Source organism: Eucyclogobius newberryi, unplaced genomic scaffold (genome assembly GCF_026437365.1).
Source record: "Eucyclogobius newberryi isolate DKJ021-1_F unplaced genomic scaffold, fEucNew1.0.hap1 SCAF_2, whole genome shotgun sequence".
NCBI classification, from domain to species: Eukaryota; Metazoa; Chordata; class Actinopteri; order Gobiiformes; family Gobiidae; genus Eucyclogobius; species Eucyclogobius newberryi.
In genome coordinates this window covers 42,001,841-42,019,095 of record NW_027315834.1, presented here as the reverse complement: position 1 = coordinate 42,019,095, position 17,255 = coordinate 42,001,841, and the positions used below count along the sequence as shown (strand labels likewise).

At 37.8% G+C, this 17,255-nt stretch overlaps 1 protein-coding gene across 1 annotated transcript; it reads right to left on the bottom strand.

Moving 5' to 3' along the window:
• Window positions 1-464: 464 nt before the first annotated feature.
• On the bottom strand, window positions 465-14,981 carry opn4xa (opsin 4xa). The gene is made up of 10 exons (XM_072455488.1): window positions 14,710-14,981; window positions 9,559-9,699; window positions 3,492-3,625; window positions 3,067-3,270; window positions 2,812-2,983; window positions 2,565-2,726; window positions 2,014-2,121; window positions 1,762-1,936; window positions 1,469-1,608; window positions 465-1,394 (listed from the first exon to the last, which is right to left on the bottom strand). Exons 2-10 carry the CDS (start codon window positions 9,690-9,692, stop codon window positions 1,364-1,366), a joined length of 1,260 nt encoding a protein of 419 aa, XP_072311589.1. The 5' UTR covers window positions 9,693-9,699; window positions 14,710-14,981; the 3' UTR covers window positions 465-1,363.
• Between the last annotated feature and the right edge of the window lie 2,274 nt (window positions 14,982-17,255).

The following is a 17,255-nucleotide window of genomic DNA, read 5'->3' as shown; positions in this document are numbered from 1 at the left end:
TTTGAATTAATTGTGGAAAAAACTCTAAACAATAAACTTATTGTATAAACTTTTATAAACTATCGTAGCAATGTAGTATTGGGCTGAATATGTTCTATATGACATTTTAAACATATTCATTTCCACAGCTTACTCTTTGATTTAATCATGATCCATACGTGCACATTATCTATGTTTGCTCCATTTGGCACACAAGCCTGGTGCAGGACGGGTCGTTTTCAGCTTCATGTGTGCCATGTCAATATATGGTTATAGAAAACCCAGCAGCAAAATCCTCTTGTGCAGAACTATTGAACCAGTGAATTGGAGCAGCCTTTGCATACTTTTATACTTTTGCATAACTGGATAAGTCAACTGGTCTGGAAATCTGGGAATTAGAACTACAAGTTCAAAGACTGAGGCTGTTGCTCTCAAACCTTAGTGGTTCAATGAATAAACTGCCTTTGAATGAACATATAATTGAATTTTGAATCTTATAAATCTCTTTATTTTTCACTATAAATATATATTACAAAACATCACCAATAGCATCAAAAGTTACATTTGTAAGAGAGAAAGGTGTCGTTATGGTGCAGTACAATGACATTTGATAGTGAGAGTGATTTCTGTGATAACAGTATGTTTCTTCAAATACAATTAAAGTATAAAACCTGACCAACATCCTCTTACTGTAGGGTGTAGTGTTTTCAGTAAAAAATAGTTGTTTTACAAAACTGTCAGTTTTATATGAGAAGATTAAATAATTACTGAATTGTCTAACTAATGTATATAAAAATATTCCTAAAGTATGTATCGTCTTTTTAATCATAACGAACAAATATGAAACATAACTGCACAAATAGCCGTGTGTACAAGCACCAACATCATAGTCCAAAGACAATTATGCTCGCCAACAAAAAACACAAGAGCCTTTGTAGACAGATATTATTATTAGGTTGACTTCAAAAGGAACTTTGGAGAAATGTCGACACAACATATGTATTTCCACAAGTAAACAAATGTGTATTCTTAAATTGTAAAAGTGTAAAAACTTTGTAACAGATGCTGATTTCCTGCTTGAGAAGAATGTCCGCAATTGTCTCAGATGTTGTGCAAAATCATATGGCTTTAATTTGTGCAGCTTGTATTTTGTGTTAGCAATGGCTTCCATTGAATAATCAGCAACTCAATCCTTGGATGTCACAGTTACAGTACTTCCCAGAATTAAACTGGCACTTTTATTATCTGTAGTCCCAGCTCTTGTCAGTCCGTTCTGATCCTGGTGGCTTTTCTCTTCATTCCAGCTTCATCCTGATGTCTCCCTCTGGAGACAGCAGTCTTTTTGTAGAGTCTAGAGTCACTTGTGTACTTCTACTGCACCTGTTCAAAGAGCTCTCGTTGTTTGTGACGGTAAACTAGAAATACAATAATTCAATAATGATTGTTACACAAAGATTATAATATAAGATAGTTGCTGTCATATCTATACCTTAAGTCTTCACGTTTACCACCTCTGTCTGTTTTTTCTGTTGATTTGTTGACTTTTTCCGTCAGAGTGCAAAGAGAGAAGCTCAAAGGTATGCAGTGGCCCTTGTCCAGAGGATCCAGCTCTACATCACTCCAAACCTGCTACAGTTGGATGCAAAACAAAGAGAACAAGTAAGAGCGTGTTATGGCATCTGACATCACATAATAATATCTAATGGTATAAAGTAGGAATGACAGGAACTATATTTGTACACATGCTCTTGTACAGGCCTTTTAGTGTAACTACAAACTTACTGTGTCAGCTGTGGACATAGAGGATATTCTTTGAAACTTAGTTTTAGAGCTTGAGGACTGTCTGCTCAGCGCTGATTCTCTAAAAGAAGACTCGCTCTGTGAAACAGACATATTGTCCCTCTGCTGGGTTTTGACCAGGAAGTGGAGACAGTGGAATTTCTCAGCCAAAGTGTCCCTGTGAAAATAACATCCAATAATATAATGCTAATTTTAGGCATTTTATTTTTATTTTTTGAATGAAGCTGCACTAACCTGTATTTAGAATGAATGATGGCATATATGAAGGGGTTGTAAATGGCTGAAGCTTTGGCAATCACAGCAGGAACAGCTTTGGAATAAGGGTTGAGAATGCCTCCATATCTGAAAGAGATTTTTAATCAACTGAAACTACAGCATATTTATAAAAGTGTGACTAGAGTTAGCATTTACTGCATCAGGACTGCAACTAATGGTTATTTTGGTTGTCGCAATGTCAGTAATTATTCATTTGATTAATCAAACAATAGGGTTTTATAAGATTTTAACTATTATTAAGAGAAAACACTGTATGTTAAACTGTTGAAAGCATATTTACTGACAATTCACCATATTGCAAAATCCCAAAATGTATTTTCACATAATTCTAGTCAGGTCTGTCTTCCTTTGGTTTGTTGATGCAGCCCTACAGTGCTTACATCTCTCAAACATAATTTGATAAGATGAGTCCTTAGGAGTTATACAAACTAGAATCCTATCATTTACTCCATGTCTCTAACATCAGCAGTCAGACAATTGAAAAGCCATTAGGCGTTGCATATATTTACCCTGCCCAGGCGATCAGAGTGACACATGCATAAGGCGACCAGGAAAGCACAAACACAATGATTACAACAAAGGCAATCTTGGCCAACTTCCACTCAGTCTTGATGGACTGCTGCTGGATCAGGGTCGACTTCCTCACCTGAGAGCCCAGCTTCTCTATGTCTCTGTTCAGAGAGCAATAAACAATGTTCAAAAATACCTATTTTTATGCTGTACATCAGCTCAACAGGATAATGAAAATGTAGTTACCTGCTTGCATGGCGGATGGCCAGGAACATACACAAATAACAATAAGAAATAATTCCCAGGGGAATGAAGAATACAAAACAGCATAACATCAAAGTGTAACTTTTGTTTGCTGGAGTAGATGTCACATAGTCCCATGTGCACGAGGTCATCAGGCCTTCAGGGATGTAGGAGCCTGGATAAAGTCAAAGGAGAGGGTCAGTGCTCAGTACATGCTGCAAGATTTAATGTCAGAGGAGTCATGAGAGTCAAACTTACTCCACCCTAAAAGTGGAGCAAGGCTCCAGGCTAAAGAGTAGACCCAAACAAGTGCAATGACGAAGCAAGTTCGTTTCTTGGATGTCCACCGTATGGCTTGCAGTGGTTTGGTAATAACAATGTAGCGGTCTACAGAGATAGCGAGAAGGTTTATCATAGATGTGATTCCAAAGAGAGCCCCACAGAAGGCATACATTTTACACCCTGTAGAGACAAATCAGGAGAACATTTGAATAATGACTGGCTTTGACTGTGAATTCACATTAAGGCACATGCAAATGTGTAAAATATACATTTATTTGTACCTCACATTTGTCTAATCTAAGGATTTGTATTCACTAAAAATTGTTCAAGTGATCTGCGGTTTCTCAGACATTTCGAACATAGCTAACTGCAGACTGTAGCGCAGGGCAACAGGTAAGTACCGGTTTCTCCAAAGACCCATCCTTTGTACAGGGAGTTGACAAAGAAGATGGGAGACTGTGTGATGGCCATAAGGAAGTCACTGATGGCCAGATTCATGATGAAGTAGTTTGGTCGAGTCCTTAGCTTCTTGTTGCTGAAAGACACAACATTGTGATTTGTTACTGCTTAGTTTATTTATGGAAGTTTGAGGGTCATGACTTAATCCCCTAAAAGCAGAAACTCGAAATGCAATGTGTGGATGCTGCATAGTATTTGTATTGAAAGAAAATCTGTCAGTAGAAAACACAACAAAGCACACATACCTCTTTTGAGCTATTCAAGAGTATTTTTTATCCTTTACAGTCCTATAGATTGCAGTGATGACGAGAAAGGCATTGAATGGTCCCAAAAGGACACATACTAGGACATGAATTATTGCTTTTGAACACTTACGTAAGCATCTATTGTTACGAGTGTTAGGGAAGATTAGCAGTCGAGACAAGCACTTGGCTTTGAGCATGTGTGGAGTGGACAATCTGAATGTATGTGCAGAGCTCATAATTGTAACTAGAGCATACAGTAACAGAATGAAGAGAGTTTGATGAATTTACGATGTGTAGAGCTCTGTGTAAGGTTTAGCCTGGTGTAAAACATGCTTTTATGTCGATCTAGACCGGGGTGGCCAAGCCACATACGGCCCGTTTGTCTTTATAATCCGGCCCGCCAAAAATGCCAAGTAATAATTTTATTTTATTTTATTTTATTTTATTTTTTTATTTTTTTTGCCCTTAGGCAAGACCTGGGCATTTGTGGCCCCAGGGGCAAGATGGGGCATGATGTTTATCGATCCCGATGGCTCTTGGCGCTATATAAAGACACAGACCAAGGATTTAATGTATTTACAAAAAGGACTAATACTATACACTCATTAAAATATGATTGTTGTTTCTGTCGTGACTCTAGAGTATATTAACAGAACACGACACAGAGAGCAACATAACAAAAAAAGTGGTCCGTGGAAAATCAGTCTGGCATATGCCTCCTGTGTCTGTCCTCCTGGTTTAAAGTCCAGCAAAAAATCAGCCTTTCAATTTTATGAATGTCCAAATTATTTCAGCCCAGTCCTTGAGAGTTGGCTTTGTCCTTGTCATCCATGTCCTTGTTATTGCTTTTTCTTTTTTTGCTGTAAAGTACATTCCACTGGTATCCATCTATTTTTTCCATTTTTGGAGTTTTACATCTGAGATACATTGTTTTAAAGTAAAATGTTGTTTTAAAGTAAAATTTTGTTTTGAAGTAAAATTTATATATATATGTATATATATATATATATATATATATATATATATATATATGTATATATATATATATTGACAAGGGGCAGAGGAAAGCCGTGGTGGTGGACATTGCAGTGGTAACATCCGCAACAAAGAACACGAGAAACTATAGAAATACCAAGGCAATGTATATATATATATATATATATATATATATATATATATATATATATATATATATATATATATATATATATATATAGATTGATTGATTGATTGATTGATTGATTGATTGATATATTGATATATTGATATCAGTGTAGTGATTTCTTTCCCAACATGAGTTTTTCTGGTGCCCCATTTGGGATGTGCTTATAAGCATTATTTACTCTACAGGTAAATATGATATGATAATTATATTTGATAATTATATTGCATTGTTTCATGGGTCATGTACTCGCTCCCTAGTTTGTATGTGGTGTGGTCTGGAGCTCTCACTGAAAATGGGGAGCTTGGATCTGACTTTGTTTTCGTTAATTCACAAAATTAATCTAGTAATTTAGTCATAGTTTTAGTTGACACAAATATATGCCATTTTAGTCATCAGAAAGGTTTTGGTTATTTATTTTTGATTTAGTTTTAGTAAGCAAAATATGACGGCGTTTGCGCCGAGATAGAGCCTGTGGGCTGAATAAGTGTGAGCTGAGTGGACATCGAGTGATACAGCATCTGATAAAGCCACACATGTTTGTGTGTCACTAGAGGTTGGTCCTTAATGCAGAAGACATGTAAGGCCCTAAACTGTCTCTTGGTTCTCACTTGGTTTTTCACTGTAGCTGTACCCAAGAGGAGCGCATATTGTTTGTACAGCAACACTTTCTATTTGGGAACACACGCTGCATTTGAGTTCAGAAAAAGTCTAAGCACAAAGACACAAACTTGTGTTCAAGAAGGAATACGATTTTGTGTAAATGTTTTCCTAATATCTGTGATTATTGCTGTGTGATGCGTCTCGAAAAGGATGTTGCTGTCGTAGAAACAGCTTTTAAGTCACGTTAAATCATAGACTACCTGCTTTAGGCTTTCAGACATAACTGCTGCTGAGATGTATTGTGATATAATAATGGTACTGAAAACACTAGTTGATAAAACCAATTTGATGCCTTCAAGTGAGTATCATATAATGTTTTCTCTGTTAGTTGATTTGTTTAAATCCAACTCTGGTTACTATATTATCAACATTATAACAAAAAAAAGGAGTAATGCCTTGTTCGAGAATAAGCATTTTTATGAGGCATGGAGTATATTATATGTTTTTGTTATTTTTCTATGTGAATTTCTGGACCAACTGTCTTTTTGCTGTGGATTACGTGATTTGATAAAGCTTAGTTTATTTACTAACCGCTGCATGTGGTTTAGGTTTTCACACTAGGCTGACTGTGTAGATTAAGTAGCTGGCTAAACTACTGGATTTATGCATTCATTTATTCAGTGCAGTTCGAAAAGCATTGAACCATTTCCTGCCTGTAGGCAGCCTTTAAGACCTCCTGCCCTTGTGACAAATGCACTCCGATCACAGCTACATTCTTTGCTCGGTTTGAATCAAATGCATATAAACATTCTTGTTTTTAACATTTAACATTTTGGTGTTGATGTGTTATTTAATCAAGATCACGTGGCCCAGTAAAGCTGCTCTTGCCATGTTGTGCTTCCACTGTACATACTACAAACATGCTATTTATGTCACTGCATCACCTGGATGCAACCACGTTTGTGTAATCAGTCGAGCATCTTGTCCATCAGCTTTGTCCCAGATTTCTCTTGTGCTCCATTTCACTAGTATTTAAATATGAGGTAAATGTTTTGGTCACATAAAGTTCCAGCAGTAAGGGCTATTGGAGCCGTACCTTAACTTTAAATTACACTAAAAGCTGAGTCCTTTGGTAAAAGTGATTTGATGTTTTTGATGTCACCAACCCAAAGATCAGAGGATTCCCGCTGGGACCAAGTTATGTCATTGTGTCCTTAGACAAAACATCTGCCTGTGGATGTGGTGTGTGAGTGATTGGCGGCGGACAGAGAGACCGATGGCGCAGATCAGCAGCCTCAGTCAGTCTGCCTCAAGGCAGTGTGGAGTGATGAATAGTGACTACAGTGCTGCGCTTTGAGAGGCTTTGATAGCCTGTCAAGCACATTACAAGCGGAAGGTATTATTATGATTGTTTCATTTACCTTGACAAATGAAATGTGATTCACCCCCACAGGTCTGATCACAAGATAAATTATCATCGTCCTATTATAGTGGTAAATTCAGACTAGTGGATCTGGCCCAATCATGAATAATTTGACTGTGTTGTTTCAGGAAATACATCTATAAAGTTTAACTATTTTTGTATTAAAAACATTCTATTTGTTATGTAACTTATTTTTCTTTTCTTTTTTTCATTCTTTACCTGAAACCATTGTAAATTCCACATACATGCAGCATCTATCGTCAGTAGAAGTAATGATGAGCCATGTAGTTTTTGGTTATCTATTTGAGGATCATAGCTTGATAGAGTTGGCCATATTATCTTGTGCTTCTGGGATTTTAGCTAAGCTTTTATCTTTATAATTGACTGAACTAATTACCAAGTGTATTAAATAGGCATGTGAATTTCAAGTCAACAAACACACTTATTAGGCCCGAGCGCCACAAGCTGGCGAGAGGCCTATTAATCTCGTAAGGCCGTGCGAAGCACGGCTGCGAAAGTGCGCACGTAGTGCGCACGAAATCGAGCGCGAAGCGCTCGCCCACTTCCAAACACTCACTAACGCACTCCTCCACTCATGCACGCCCCGTGCATACTAATTAGTTGTAGGAAAATGGAACATTACCGTTGTAAACGGGCGAAGCCCGTGCAAAAGTTCGCACTAAACGAGCACTTTACATTGGGATGACGACCGCGAAGCGGTCGTCATCCCCATATAAAGCACTCATTTGCGCTAAGTAGCTCACGAATACGTTCCCCATCTCTTGCATGTTCCGTGCATATAAGCATGTAATGCAAAAATTGAACATTATTACTGTATAGAGGGCCAAAAACACAAAGTGGGCGGAGCCCACTCAAAATTATCGAAAGTACCCGTCAGTGACCAGGGACCCACACCATGAGGTAGGAAAGCGCGAGCGCTTTCCGAAAATGTATAGTTTATGATATTTGAAAAATGGGAAACATTGTTTTCGCATCGGAATATTATTCTTTCTTTCTTTCTTTCTTCTTCTCGGGACCAACCCCCCTATTTTTCACCCAGTGAACATTGACGAAAAGTCACAAAAATTTGCACACCTCTAAAAATCGTGCCTCTCTACATTCTGGCTATTTCCCTTTTCTAAAATAAAAAAAATTGGCGCGTCAGCGCCACCAAATGTACCAAAAATGCATTGAGAGATGGGAAATGACCCAAAAAAAATCTGATCGTAGAATCATGAAATTTGGCGCAGAGGTAGATGGTGACAAGAGAAGTAAAAAATATTATTACGGCAATGCCGTCCGCCCAACCAAATGTCGGCCATATTGCTTCAAAAATGGCTAAACATGACTTCGGAGTTTTTCCAAACGTCGTACTTTTACGAACTCCTCCCAGGGCGTTGGCCCTAAAAAGCTGAAATTTGGTGAAAATGCTACTGAGGAGTGGGACATCAAAAGTTATCCAAATTACATTGATACCTCTCACGGTCTCTGAGCGGCGAAGCCGCAAACTGTAGCTAGAATTTCAGAAATCTCCCATATTTAAAATTTCTGCCGTTTGCGCAGATAAAGTCCGAATTGCGTCAAATTAGAATCAGTTGTTAAACTCTTTGCCCTAAACCTACTTGAAGTGAAATAAATTCATTTGGCGCCACAGCGCCCCCTACAGATTTTATATGGAGGTTAAATGTTTAGTTTTGCGAAATTATATGAAATTTGACACACAACTCAATTTTAGCATCCCCATCAAAAAAGTCAATGACTCATGTCATAATTGTTATGGCGTTGCCGTAACGATGACCGAAACCTTTCATGTTTACACTTTAGACTTTCACAAACTCCTCCCAGGGCGTCAGCCCTATTAACCTGAAATTTGGTGAGACTCATCTTCAGGACCATCAAAAGTTATCCACATTTTCATTCAAAGAGTCACGGTGTCTGTGCGGCAAAGCCGCACATTTTGCCAAGAATTCAAAATAAAATAGCTTTTTGATGGTAAAACAAAGGGGAGAAGATGTGACAGCGTCACAGATTCAGCAGTAGGCGTAATAAAAGGACAATTGGGGCGCGTTAGCGCCCCCTCCTCTTGCGGCGTGGCGGCGGCGTGGCGGCGGCGTGGCGAGGGCCGATCATTGCCGCTTGCGGCTATATTTTGTTTCTGTTATTGGATAATATTTAGTACAAATAACCTGATAGAATTGAGGTTAAACAATTTGCCCCATTTTGGTTTGAATGATAACTGGTCGATCAAAATCCTGTTCGTTAATTCAAACAGTTGAGTCTACCTTTATTATTGTTATCAGTACCGTGTATTTGTATGGCTCTTTTCCACCTTCAAGGCACTCAAAGCGCTTTACTAGACAATGTGGGTGAAGTGTCCCGCCAAAGGACACAACAACATTCCCTCTAGCGCCCCACTGTGGCACCTGTTTATCATGGCTTGATGAGTATATAGCAGTAGAAACAAGAATAAAACTAAATATTGCGATGTAAAACAAAACAAAGCAGTGTAGCTCCATCGCTGTGGGCGTTCTAGTATCAGTGCATGTGTTTTGTTTCATGCAGGGAATAATTCTCACCAGAAAAATGCGTACATAACCAAGGCATTCCCAGTGACTCCAACCGTTCCGATCACCAGGACGAAAAAGGCGACGATGTAGTGGGCCTGGTCCTGGACATCCACTTGACGATAAAATCCACGCTCCTTATCCATATCTGCACTAACACAAGAAACACACGCATTTGGCGGACATCAAAGAGCGGTGCTGGAGAGAACGTCCCGAGTTCAATCAAACCCTCGTCTGCAGCCCTGACCCAGTAACCCAGAGCCTTATGTAAGTTCACTTCTCAGGAACGCTGAGTGTAATGTCTTTGGGGCTGAGATGCGCAGACTTGGCAGGTTAAAGCTTTTCACAGCCACCACACTATCTCATCGAAAAGGGGAAATCTACCCTAAAATAAACGGCTGTGCAAGTCATCTAATTTGATTTGTTATCAGGATGTAGTCATTTCTATTCGTCAATTATTTGCAAGATTCTTTTTAGTCGTAATCTTTGCCAATCCTGTGAGCATGTGGTTTAAAGGAAGGAATGTGACTTTTTTTTTTTGTTAAATATTAGTTTATTAGAGAATAGAGAAGTGTTTTTTTAACTTCAAGAAATGTATATTGAAAGCCATTTTATTTGGTTTTAATTAAACAACCAAAAAAAGAATAAAAATTGCAATTGCTTTTGCCACTTAATCTTATCTTAACTGCCCGAGGTCACCTTGGTTGGAAGTTGTCGTTTGTTGAGTTTTACAGTGCTATACACATTGCTCTGTTGGATTTATGCAGGCTTAGGACTGGCAGAAGAGTATCCTGGTTTGTGCCCCTTGTGGTGGTTTCTGTGTTTGCGGTCAATCTTTTTTTTTTTATTTAATACAATTCATGAGTTTGAGTCTGCACTTGGAACATGTGTTATCTATTTTACTTCTGAAAGTCTGAGGAAATCCACACATTTCCTTCCAGCTCATTTTGGATATTTCCAAATACAGCAATGATCAGTGTCATTTTACACAGGAAATTTTGGTTTTAGGGCAATAACAGTGCATAACACAGTTCCACTGTTTACGGTACATGACTACTTAATTGTTACCTAATTGGATAACACGGGCAAGACCAACGGTACAATAATACTGCCATGTTTTCGGAAGCTTAGGAAGGAAGCTGAACCTTTGATAAAAGAGTGCAGGTGTTTTTATAAGGATGTTATGGAAGCTGCCTTTGCTCAGTCTTTAAATCAATTTTCATAAACCTACATTTAAAAGTGCACTGTGTAACATTTCTGGGTAAACCACCTGCTTTTCTCTGCTTTGGAAATGTTATTGATTTATTTTTACCGGTATATATATTCCAGAGTATGACATTAAATGTATCTGTGTCCATGAATACAAGCAGGCAACAGCAGACCAAGTTAAGAAGGTTTTTGAAGGTACTAAATAAAACCATACTTAAATATATATGCTAAAGAGATAGTAGAAAAAGCTTCAGTTGTAGTCATCTGGACTCAGTTTGAAAAAATAGACGTTTCGACTCTCATCCAAGAGTCATTGTCAATAACAGAATTTAGGTCGAGAACTCCGATATTAATACTGTTCTGTGGTAAGACCCGCCCATTGGGAGGAGCCTTCCTGAAGTAGAAAGAGTTGTTTGTTTCAACAGAAACTCCCCCCTTGTATCTACCGAGCTAGCCTATTCAGAATCTTAATGGGCTATTAGAATCCTCTTTGTCTTTGTGAGACCCTGGCTCAACCACCCTGAGTACCTGATTAGCATCTGAATGTCCTTTACCTACAACTGAAGCTTTTTCTACTATGGAACACGCCTGGACGAATGAGGGATTACACCGACATATGCTAAAGAGATGTTTAATGCCCTAGTGTGGAACATTATAGGCATTTGACATTGAGTGCATCTTTAAGACATTATATAAAATAAAGTAATTTGATGACTTAATTTTCCACATATTATATTTATCTCCACAAAATGAGCCGTCAGGAAGAGAAAACTAGACGGTGTAAATGTTTCAATGCATCATCCCATGATCCATTTAGAATTTGAACAATTTGAATATAAAATATGAATGAAACTGTCTGGAAACAAAGGACAAATTTACATATTATTGTAGTATTTAAGAATTACAGTTGGTACATTTTAAAATAATGTCTTGCTTAACTTTGTCACTCAAATATTATATTTGACGTTTGCAGCAATTTACCTTTTTTCAAATGTGACTTGTTGAGGTGATCAATACCTTTTGATTACAGATGGTGAAGACATTATTTTTCATAATGAAAATGGCTTTTCCTCAGCTTAGCTGGTGCTTATAAGAGGATTTTTGTGTTCTGATAATGTGATGAAATTAGGAGTTTGCACAATGTTCTCCCTCTGCCACACAACATCTTTATTCAAAGTATACCACATCTTCATTTGGGAACAAGGAGGAGATTTCTCCTGTAACTGCACAATTAGCGGTGCTGTTCATTTAAAATAAATCATAATAAGGAAATCAAGATACCAATGAAAACAGAACATAAAAGCAACTGCTCACTAATTAAATATGCTAATGACATTGCCATTGTTGGTCTTTTAAACAGCACAACTTACTATACAACCAAAATGTGCTGTTTTTATAACTGGACAATTCATTGATTTTAACAGGAACACAGTAAAGACAAAATAATTAATTTTTAATTTAGGAAAAATGCACCTAGCCACTCACTGGTGGAGCTGGACAACAACGCTAGTGTAACACAATGATAGCTAATTATTGGAACTCTAACATTACAGCCAAGTTTGAAAAATCCCAGCAACAACAAAAAACATTTAAGAACATTACAGACTTTTAAAGTTGATGGCACAATAATGATACAGTTTGACAAATCTGAAACGCTGTCTGCATTAAGTGCTGAGTTGGAGCATTGTCTCTGCAATTGTGTCTCAGATTGTGAGGAGACAAGATCTCAGGGAAACAAATGGACAGCATCTCCTTTTTGGCCGACAAATGCTCTCGGAATCTTGCCCTGCTTGTGGTGGGAACCGAATACTGTCTTCTTCCATGTGGACGAAAGTTTGTGATGCCTCGAATGAAGACCAAGAGAGTATTCAGCTGCTCAAAAAACTAACCCTGATACCCTGCTTTGACACATGGACTGCCCTTTAATGTTGCCTGTGTGCTTCAGCAGTCTCCATGTCTTTTCCTTTATGTAATATTTTGATATGCTATTGTGTGCAAGACAAATTAAGTTTTCATTTATTCATCCAAAGTGTCACTAAACTGCGGGATCAACAAAGGCAAATAATCATATTCATTCAACAAGGCAAAGTGTGTGCTTTTTCTTCATTAATATTACTTTCCTAAATGTATCAATGTCATCCTAAAATACAATTGACTCAATAATTTAACTTGGCTCATTTACACACATTTACAACAGCAAATCAATAAAAAACATGGCATTTTGGACAAAGACCTTTAGCTGAAGTAATGGTAATTATAGAAAATAATGTAATACAGGCAGAGATAGAATGCAAATATGTAAATTAATGGAAATCACATTATTCAGAACGCCTGGAGGAGTATTATGGGCTGTGATGTTAGATTGATTGAAAGACAAATACAAAAAAAAAGAAATAATGGGAAAGAAACTCAATTTGATTTTAAAGGTCACCGTGGTGCTGCCCGGTGGTCAGGTGGTTATGGCACAGCAGACGTATGCCAGGCTCCAAGTGCAGCCGGCCACAGTGTTGTGAGTTTGAATCCCGATGTACTGTAATGTACTGCAATGTACTGTAATGTACTGTAATGTACGGTAATGTACGGTAATGTACTACAATGTACTGTAATGTACTGTAATGTACTGCAATGTACTACAATGTACTGTAATGTACTGTAATGTACTGTAATGTACGGTAATGTACGGTAATGTACTACAATGTACTGTAATGTACTGTAATGTACTGCAATGTACTACAATGTACTGTAATGTACTGTAATGTACTACAATGTAATGTACTGTAATGTACTACAATGTACTGCAATGTACTGTAATGTACTGCAATGTACGGTAATGTACTGTAATGTACGGTAATGTACTATAATGTACTGTAATGTACTGCAATGTACTGTAATGTACTACAATGTACTGTAATGTACTGTAATGTACTGCAATGTACTGTAATGTACGATAATGTACGATAATGTACGGTAATGTACTGTAATGTACTGTAATGTACGGTAATGTACGGTAATGTACTGTAATGTACGGTAATGTACTGTAATGTACTGTAATGTACTGCAATGTACTGTAATGTACGGTAATGTACAGTAATGTACTGTAATGTACTGTAATGTACTGCAATGTACTGTAATGTACGGTAATGTACTGTAATGTACTGTAATGTACTGTAATGTACTGTAATGTACTGCATGTTCTCCTTCTCACATCCCCATTTCACACTACTTTCCTGTCTAGTAAAGCCTACGGGCTAAAAACTTCTCAAAAATAAAAGGTCACTGGGTGAATCTAAAACAGCAGTGAACAGCTTAAGTCTTGCCTCACATCAGACAGTGGGCACAGACCCTCGCTCACGTCTCACCTGGACATTTACCTTTGTGTCATGTTCTCATCCTTTTGGCATAAATGCATCTCTGTCACCGTGTCCACCTTCCCCATGCATCTTTTATCACAGCGCTGCTTTAAATGAATAAATGAAGTTGAGATTTGAAAGCAAATGACCTGGCACGGCTTAAGAACAGAAGCACTGCTCTAATATTCTCACTGTCAATCAAATATTAAAAACCATTAAAGTTGCATGTTGACTTTCATTGAGCTAAAATATTGAATGGAAATCTTTGTTTCTTAGAAAAGGATCATAAAGATTGAGCAAGCAGAGATCGACTGGCCTAACTATATTTTGTAGAAGTATTTATATTGTTGCAGTTATGATGGTTTATCCATGCCTTTTGGTACATCTGTGTAAAAGTAATTCAAATATCTTGTTACTTACAATTTCCTACCAAAAGCATGCTCTAATTTCCAAATCCATATATTTGCATTTCTTCATACTCAAGCTACACTTTTATAACACAGTATAAAGGCACAAGTTACACCTATTACATTATATTAATACTTTTAAGTATTTAGTCATTTTTTTGTCATAATCTCAAAACGAGATGATTCAAACAACTTACTTTATCTTGCCTGAAGAATATAGTCCTTCCTTCTCTCTTAAATTTTGCAATCAAAATCCCATCATGTAAAACTGTCCGGCATTCCCCATTGCAAATGTTTGAAGTGGATAATAATGTTGTGAGCTTCCCTTAAGCCCAAAGACGTTTATCCTTTCTCTATGAGAACGGTGCAAGCATAAGCTGCAGCTATCGGCGCTTAAGAGAATGTGAGAATTCACAGAAAGAAAGAGGCAGGCAACAGAACATTGACCCACCCCCTGCGGCTGCCCATCACACACAGCTCTCATATGGCAGCAGGCATCGATCTGCCCGGTGTGTTGTGCGCACATGACGGAGGAAGTACATGTGTTACTCTAAGCTGTGCTGTTTATATTCCTGGCAACAACTCTGCACACTATAGGAAGACAGATTGGACTTGGAACAACATCATTTAGTCTTGTATTCCATGTAGCTGACCCCAATTTCAAAAGCCTGGAACAGTGGGTTGAACTGTAAATAGTAACATAGTAATTTGAACGTTACAAAACAACCACAGTGCATTTGTTTGCCACTGAGCAGAGGAGCATAATTATACTGGACGTATTTATAAAGATTAGATTTGTGCTGGAATTCTTCTTGCCTTTTGTTGTTATCAAATCCACATAGATCTGTTAATTTTGTCAAGCTTGTGTTCTTTTACATACAACGAACTTGTTTTATAATGTATTATAGTTCTCCCTGATGAAAGTGTGGCTGTTCTCTGGTGGACATTGTGCGTATTACAAGAGCAGCAGTCTGGAGCTTTTGAAAAGGCACCAAAGCTTTTACATAGTATCAGACATGTCCTCTGCTCACTCTGGTGTAAACGGATCCAGAGAGGCCCACTCAGATAAAAGCTTCTCAATGTTTTGCATCTCATGCACAATTGAGCTAAACGCACCTCCTTCCAGTCTGCACACGTTTGTCTATATAGTGGCAGTTTGTGTATCACAAGTATAAAAGAACTTGTTTGGATTAAACTTGGCTCTTTTTATAGTCTGCCCACGACTGCATTTCTAGGTCATGTCTCTTGCGATTTCATTGGACATGTTGTTTATGTGTTTTCCAAATTGAGAGAAATCTACTTGCGCAAAGAGCAGATGATGTGAAGACCAGCTGATTCTCTCGAGGCCTTTTGTATCATGGGTATGAGCTCCTCAGAGTGTTTTTGAACAATGCATGCTTTCAGTATGAATGAGGAAACCAGCAAAATCACAAACTGTCTGAACATACTTAAAAGCCATACTAATCTTATGGATCTATAAGTTCGTCGCAAGACGGCTTGTTTACCGTAAGATAACATCAACAAATCCACTCATCTTGTACTATTTTCAGACAATTCCCACTGCACAAGTGAATTATACTGTCAGATGTTTCCATCAAAAAGGAAAAAGTCATGGTTAAAAAGTGCGTCCATTATTGCCTGAAGTCAACAACAATCAAATCATCAATTACTGTCAGAACGGTCTAGCACCTTTTCAGGCTTGAAAAGGACAGGCCACAACAGTGTTTCAGTAAAAGGAAGCAGTACTGGAATTAGGATGTAGCTAGGGCTGTGCGAATCTCATTTTAATTGAATCCAGATCACATAATCATCGGCTATGGGCTTTTTAATAGAGAGGTTTGCAGCAAATCCTCTGTCCGTGAAAGCAAGAGATTTGGAGCCAAATTTGTGTTAAATGGTATAGATTAAAAGTCTGTATTGTTTACGCTGATGAAATTAATATAATTAATATAACATTTGTATTCATATAGAGAAGAAACATAGTATTGAATTTAAATGTGTGATCGTATTGGGTCAAACATAAAAAAAGCACATTTAAAATCACTATAATATATAAGTGAAACATTCTTTAGTCGTGACGAAAAGTATTGCCACTTGTAAATGCTTTGGCAGGTAAAACTTTTGCTGGTGTATTTTCAGGACGGACTGCTTTTGTAAATTCCGGTGTGTGTTAAGTTAAAAATATGTAATGATCTGCTGCACACATTTTGCACTTTGCATCTGGGCTATCGCTTATCGGTTATTGCATCGTTTGCCGATAATGTGGCCAATTTCTGCCTCGCGCACATGGCCTTTCCTAATGAGCTCAGCTGGTGTCCAATGAAGAATGAATGAGCCGTAACCTTCACTGTCTGGCCCTGTTCATTTGAGCGTCTGCATGATTTTATTTTGTTATGTAAGTGGCTCGACATAAACAACTTTGCAGTTTGTCATTATGTGAAAAGTATTATCTAACAGCACGAAGGATCAACTACTCCCTTTTATTAAGAGCCTGCACTGACCTGTCTGTATGGATTATGCAGCTTTAGTTATGGGCCGGAGAGAAATGAGGAGCCGCTAATGCTGACCTCATGGCCTTTGTTCACTGTGTCACTGGAAAAAAGCAGCTCAGTTCAGAGCGACAACATAAGCTACTGCAACACTTTGTCAGAGGTGGAGGAAGAGCTCCATTTTGTTATTTAAGTTAAAGTGCAGTTACAGGAGCTGGAAATGTCATTAAGTCAAATTAAAAGTACAGTACTAT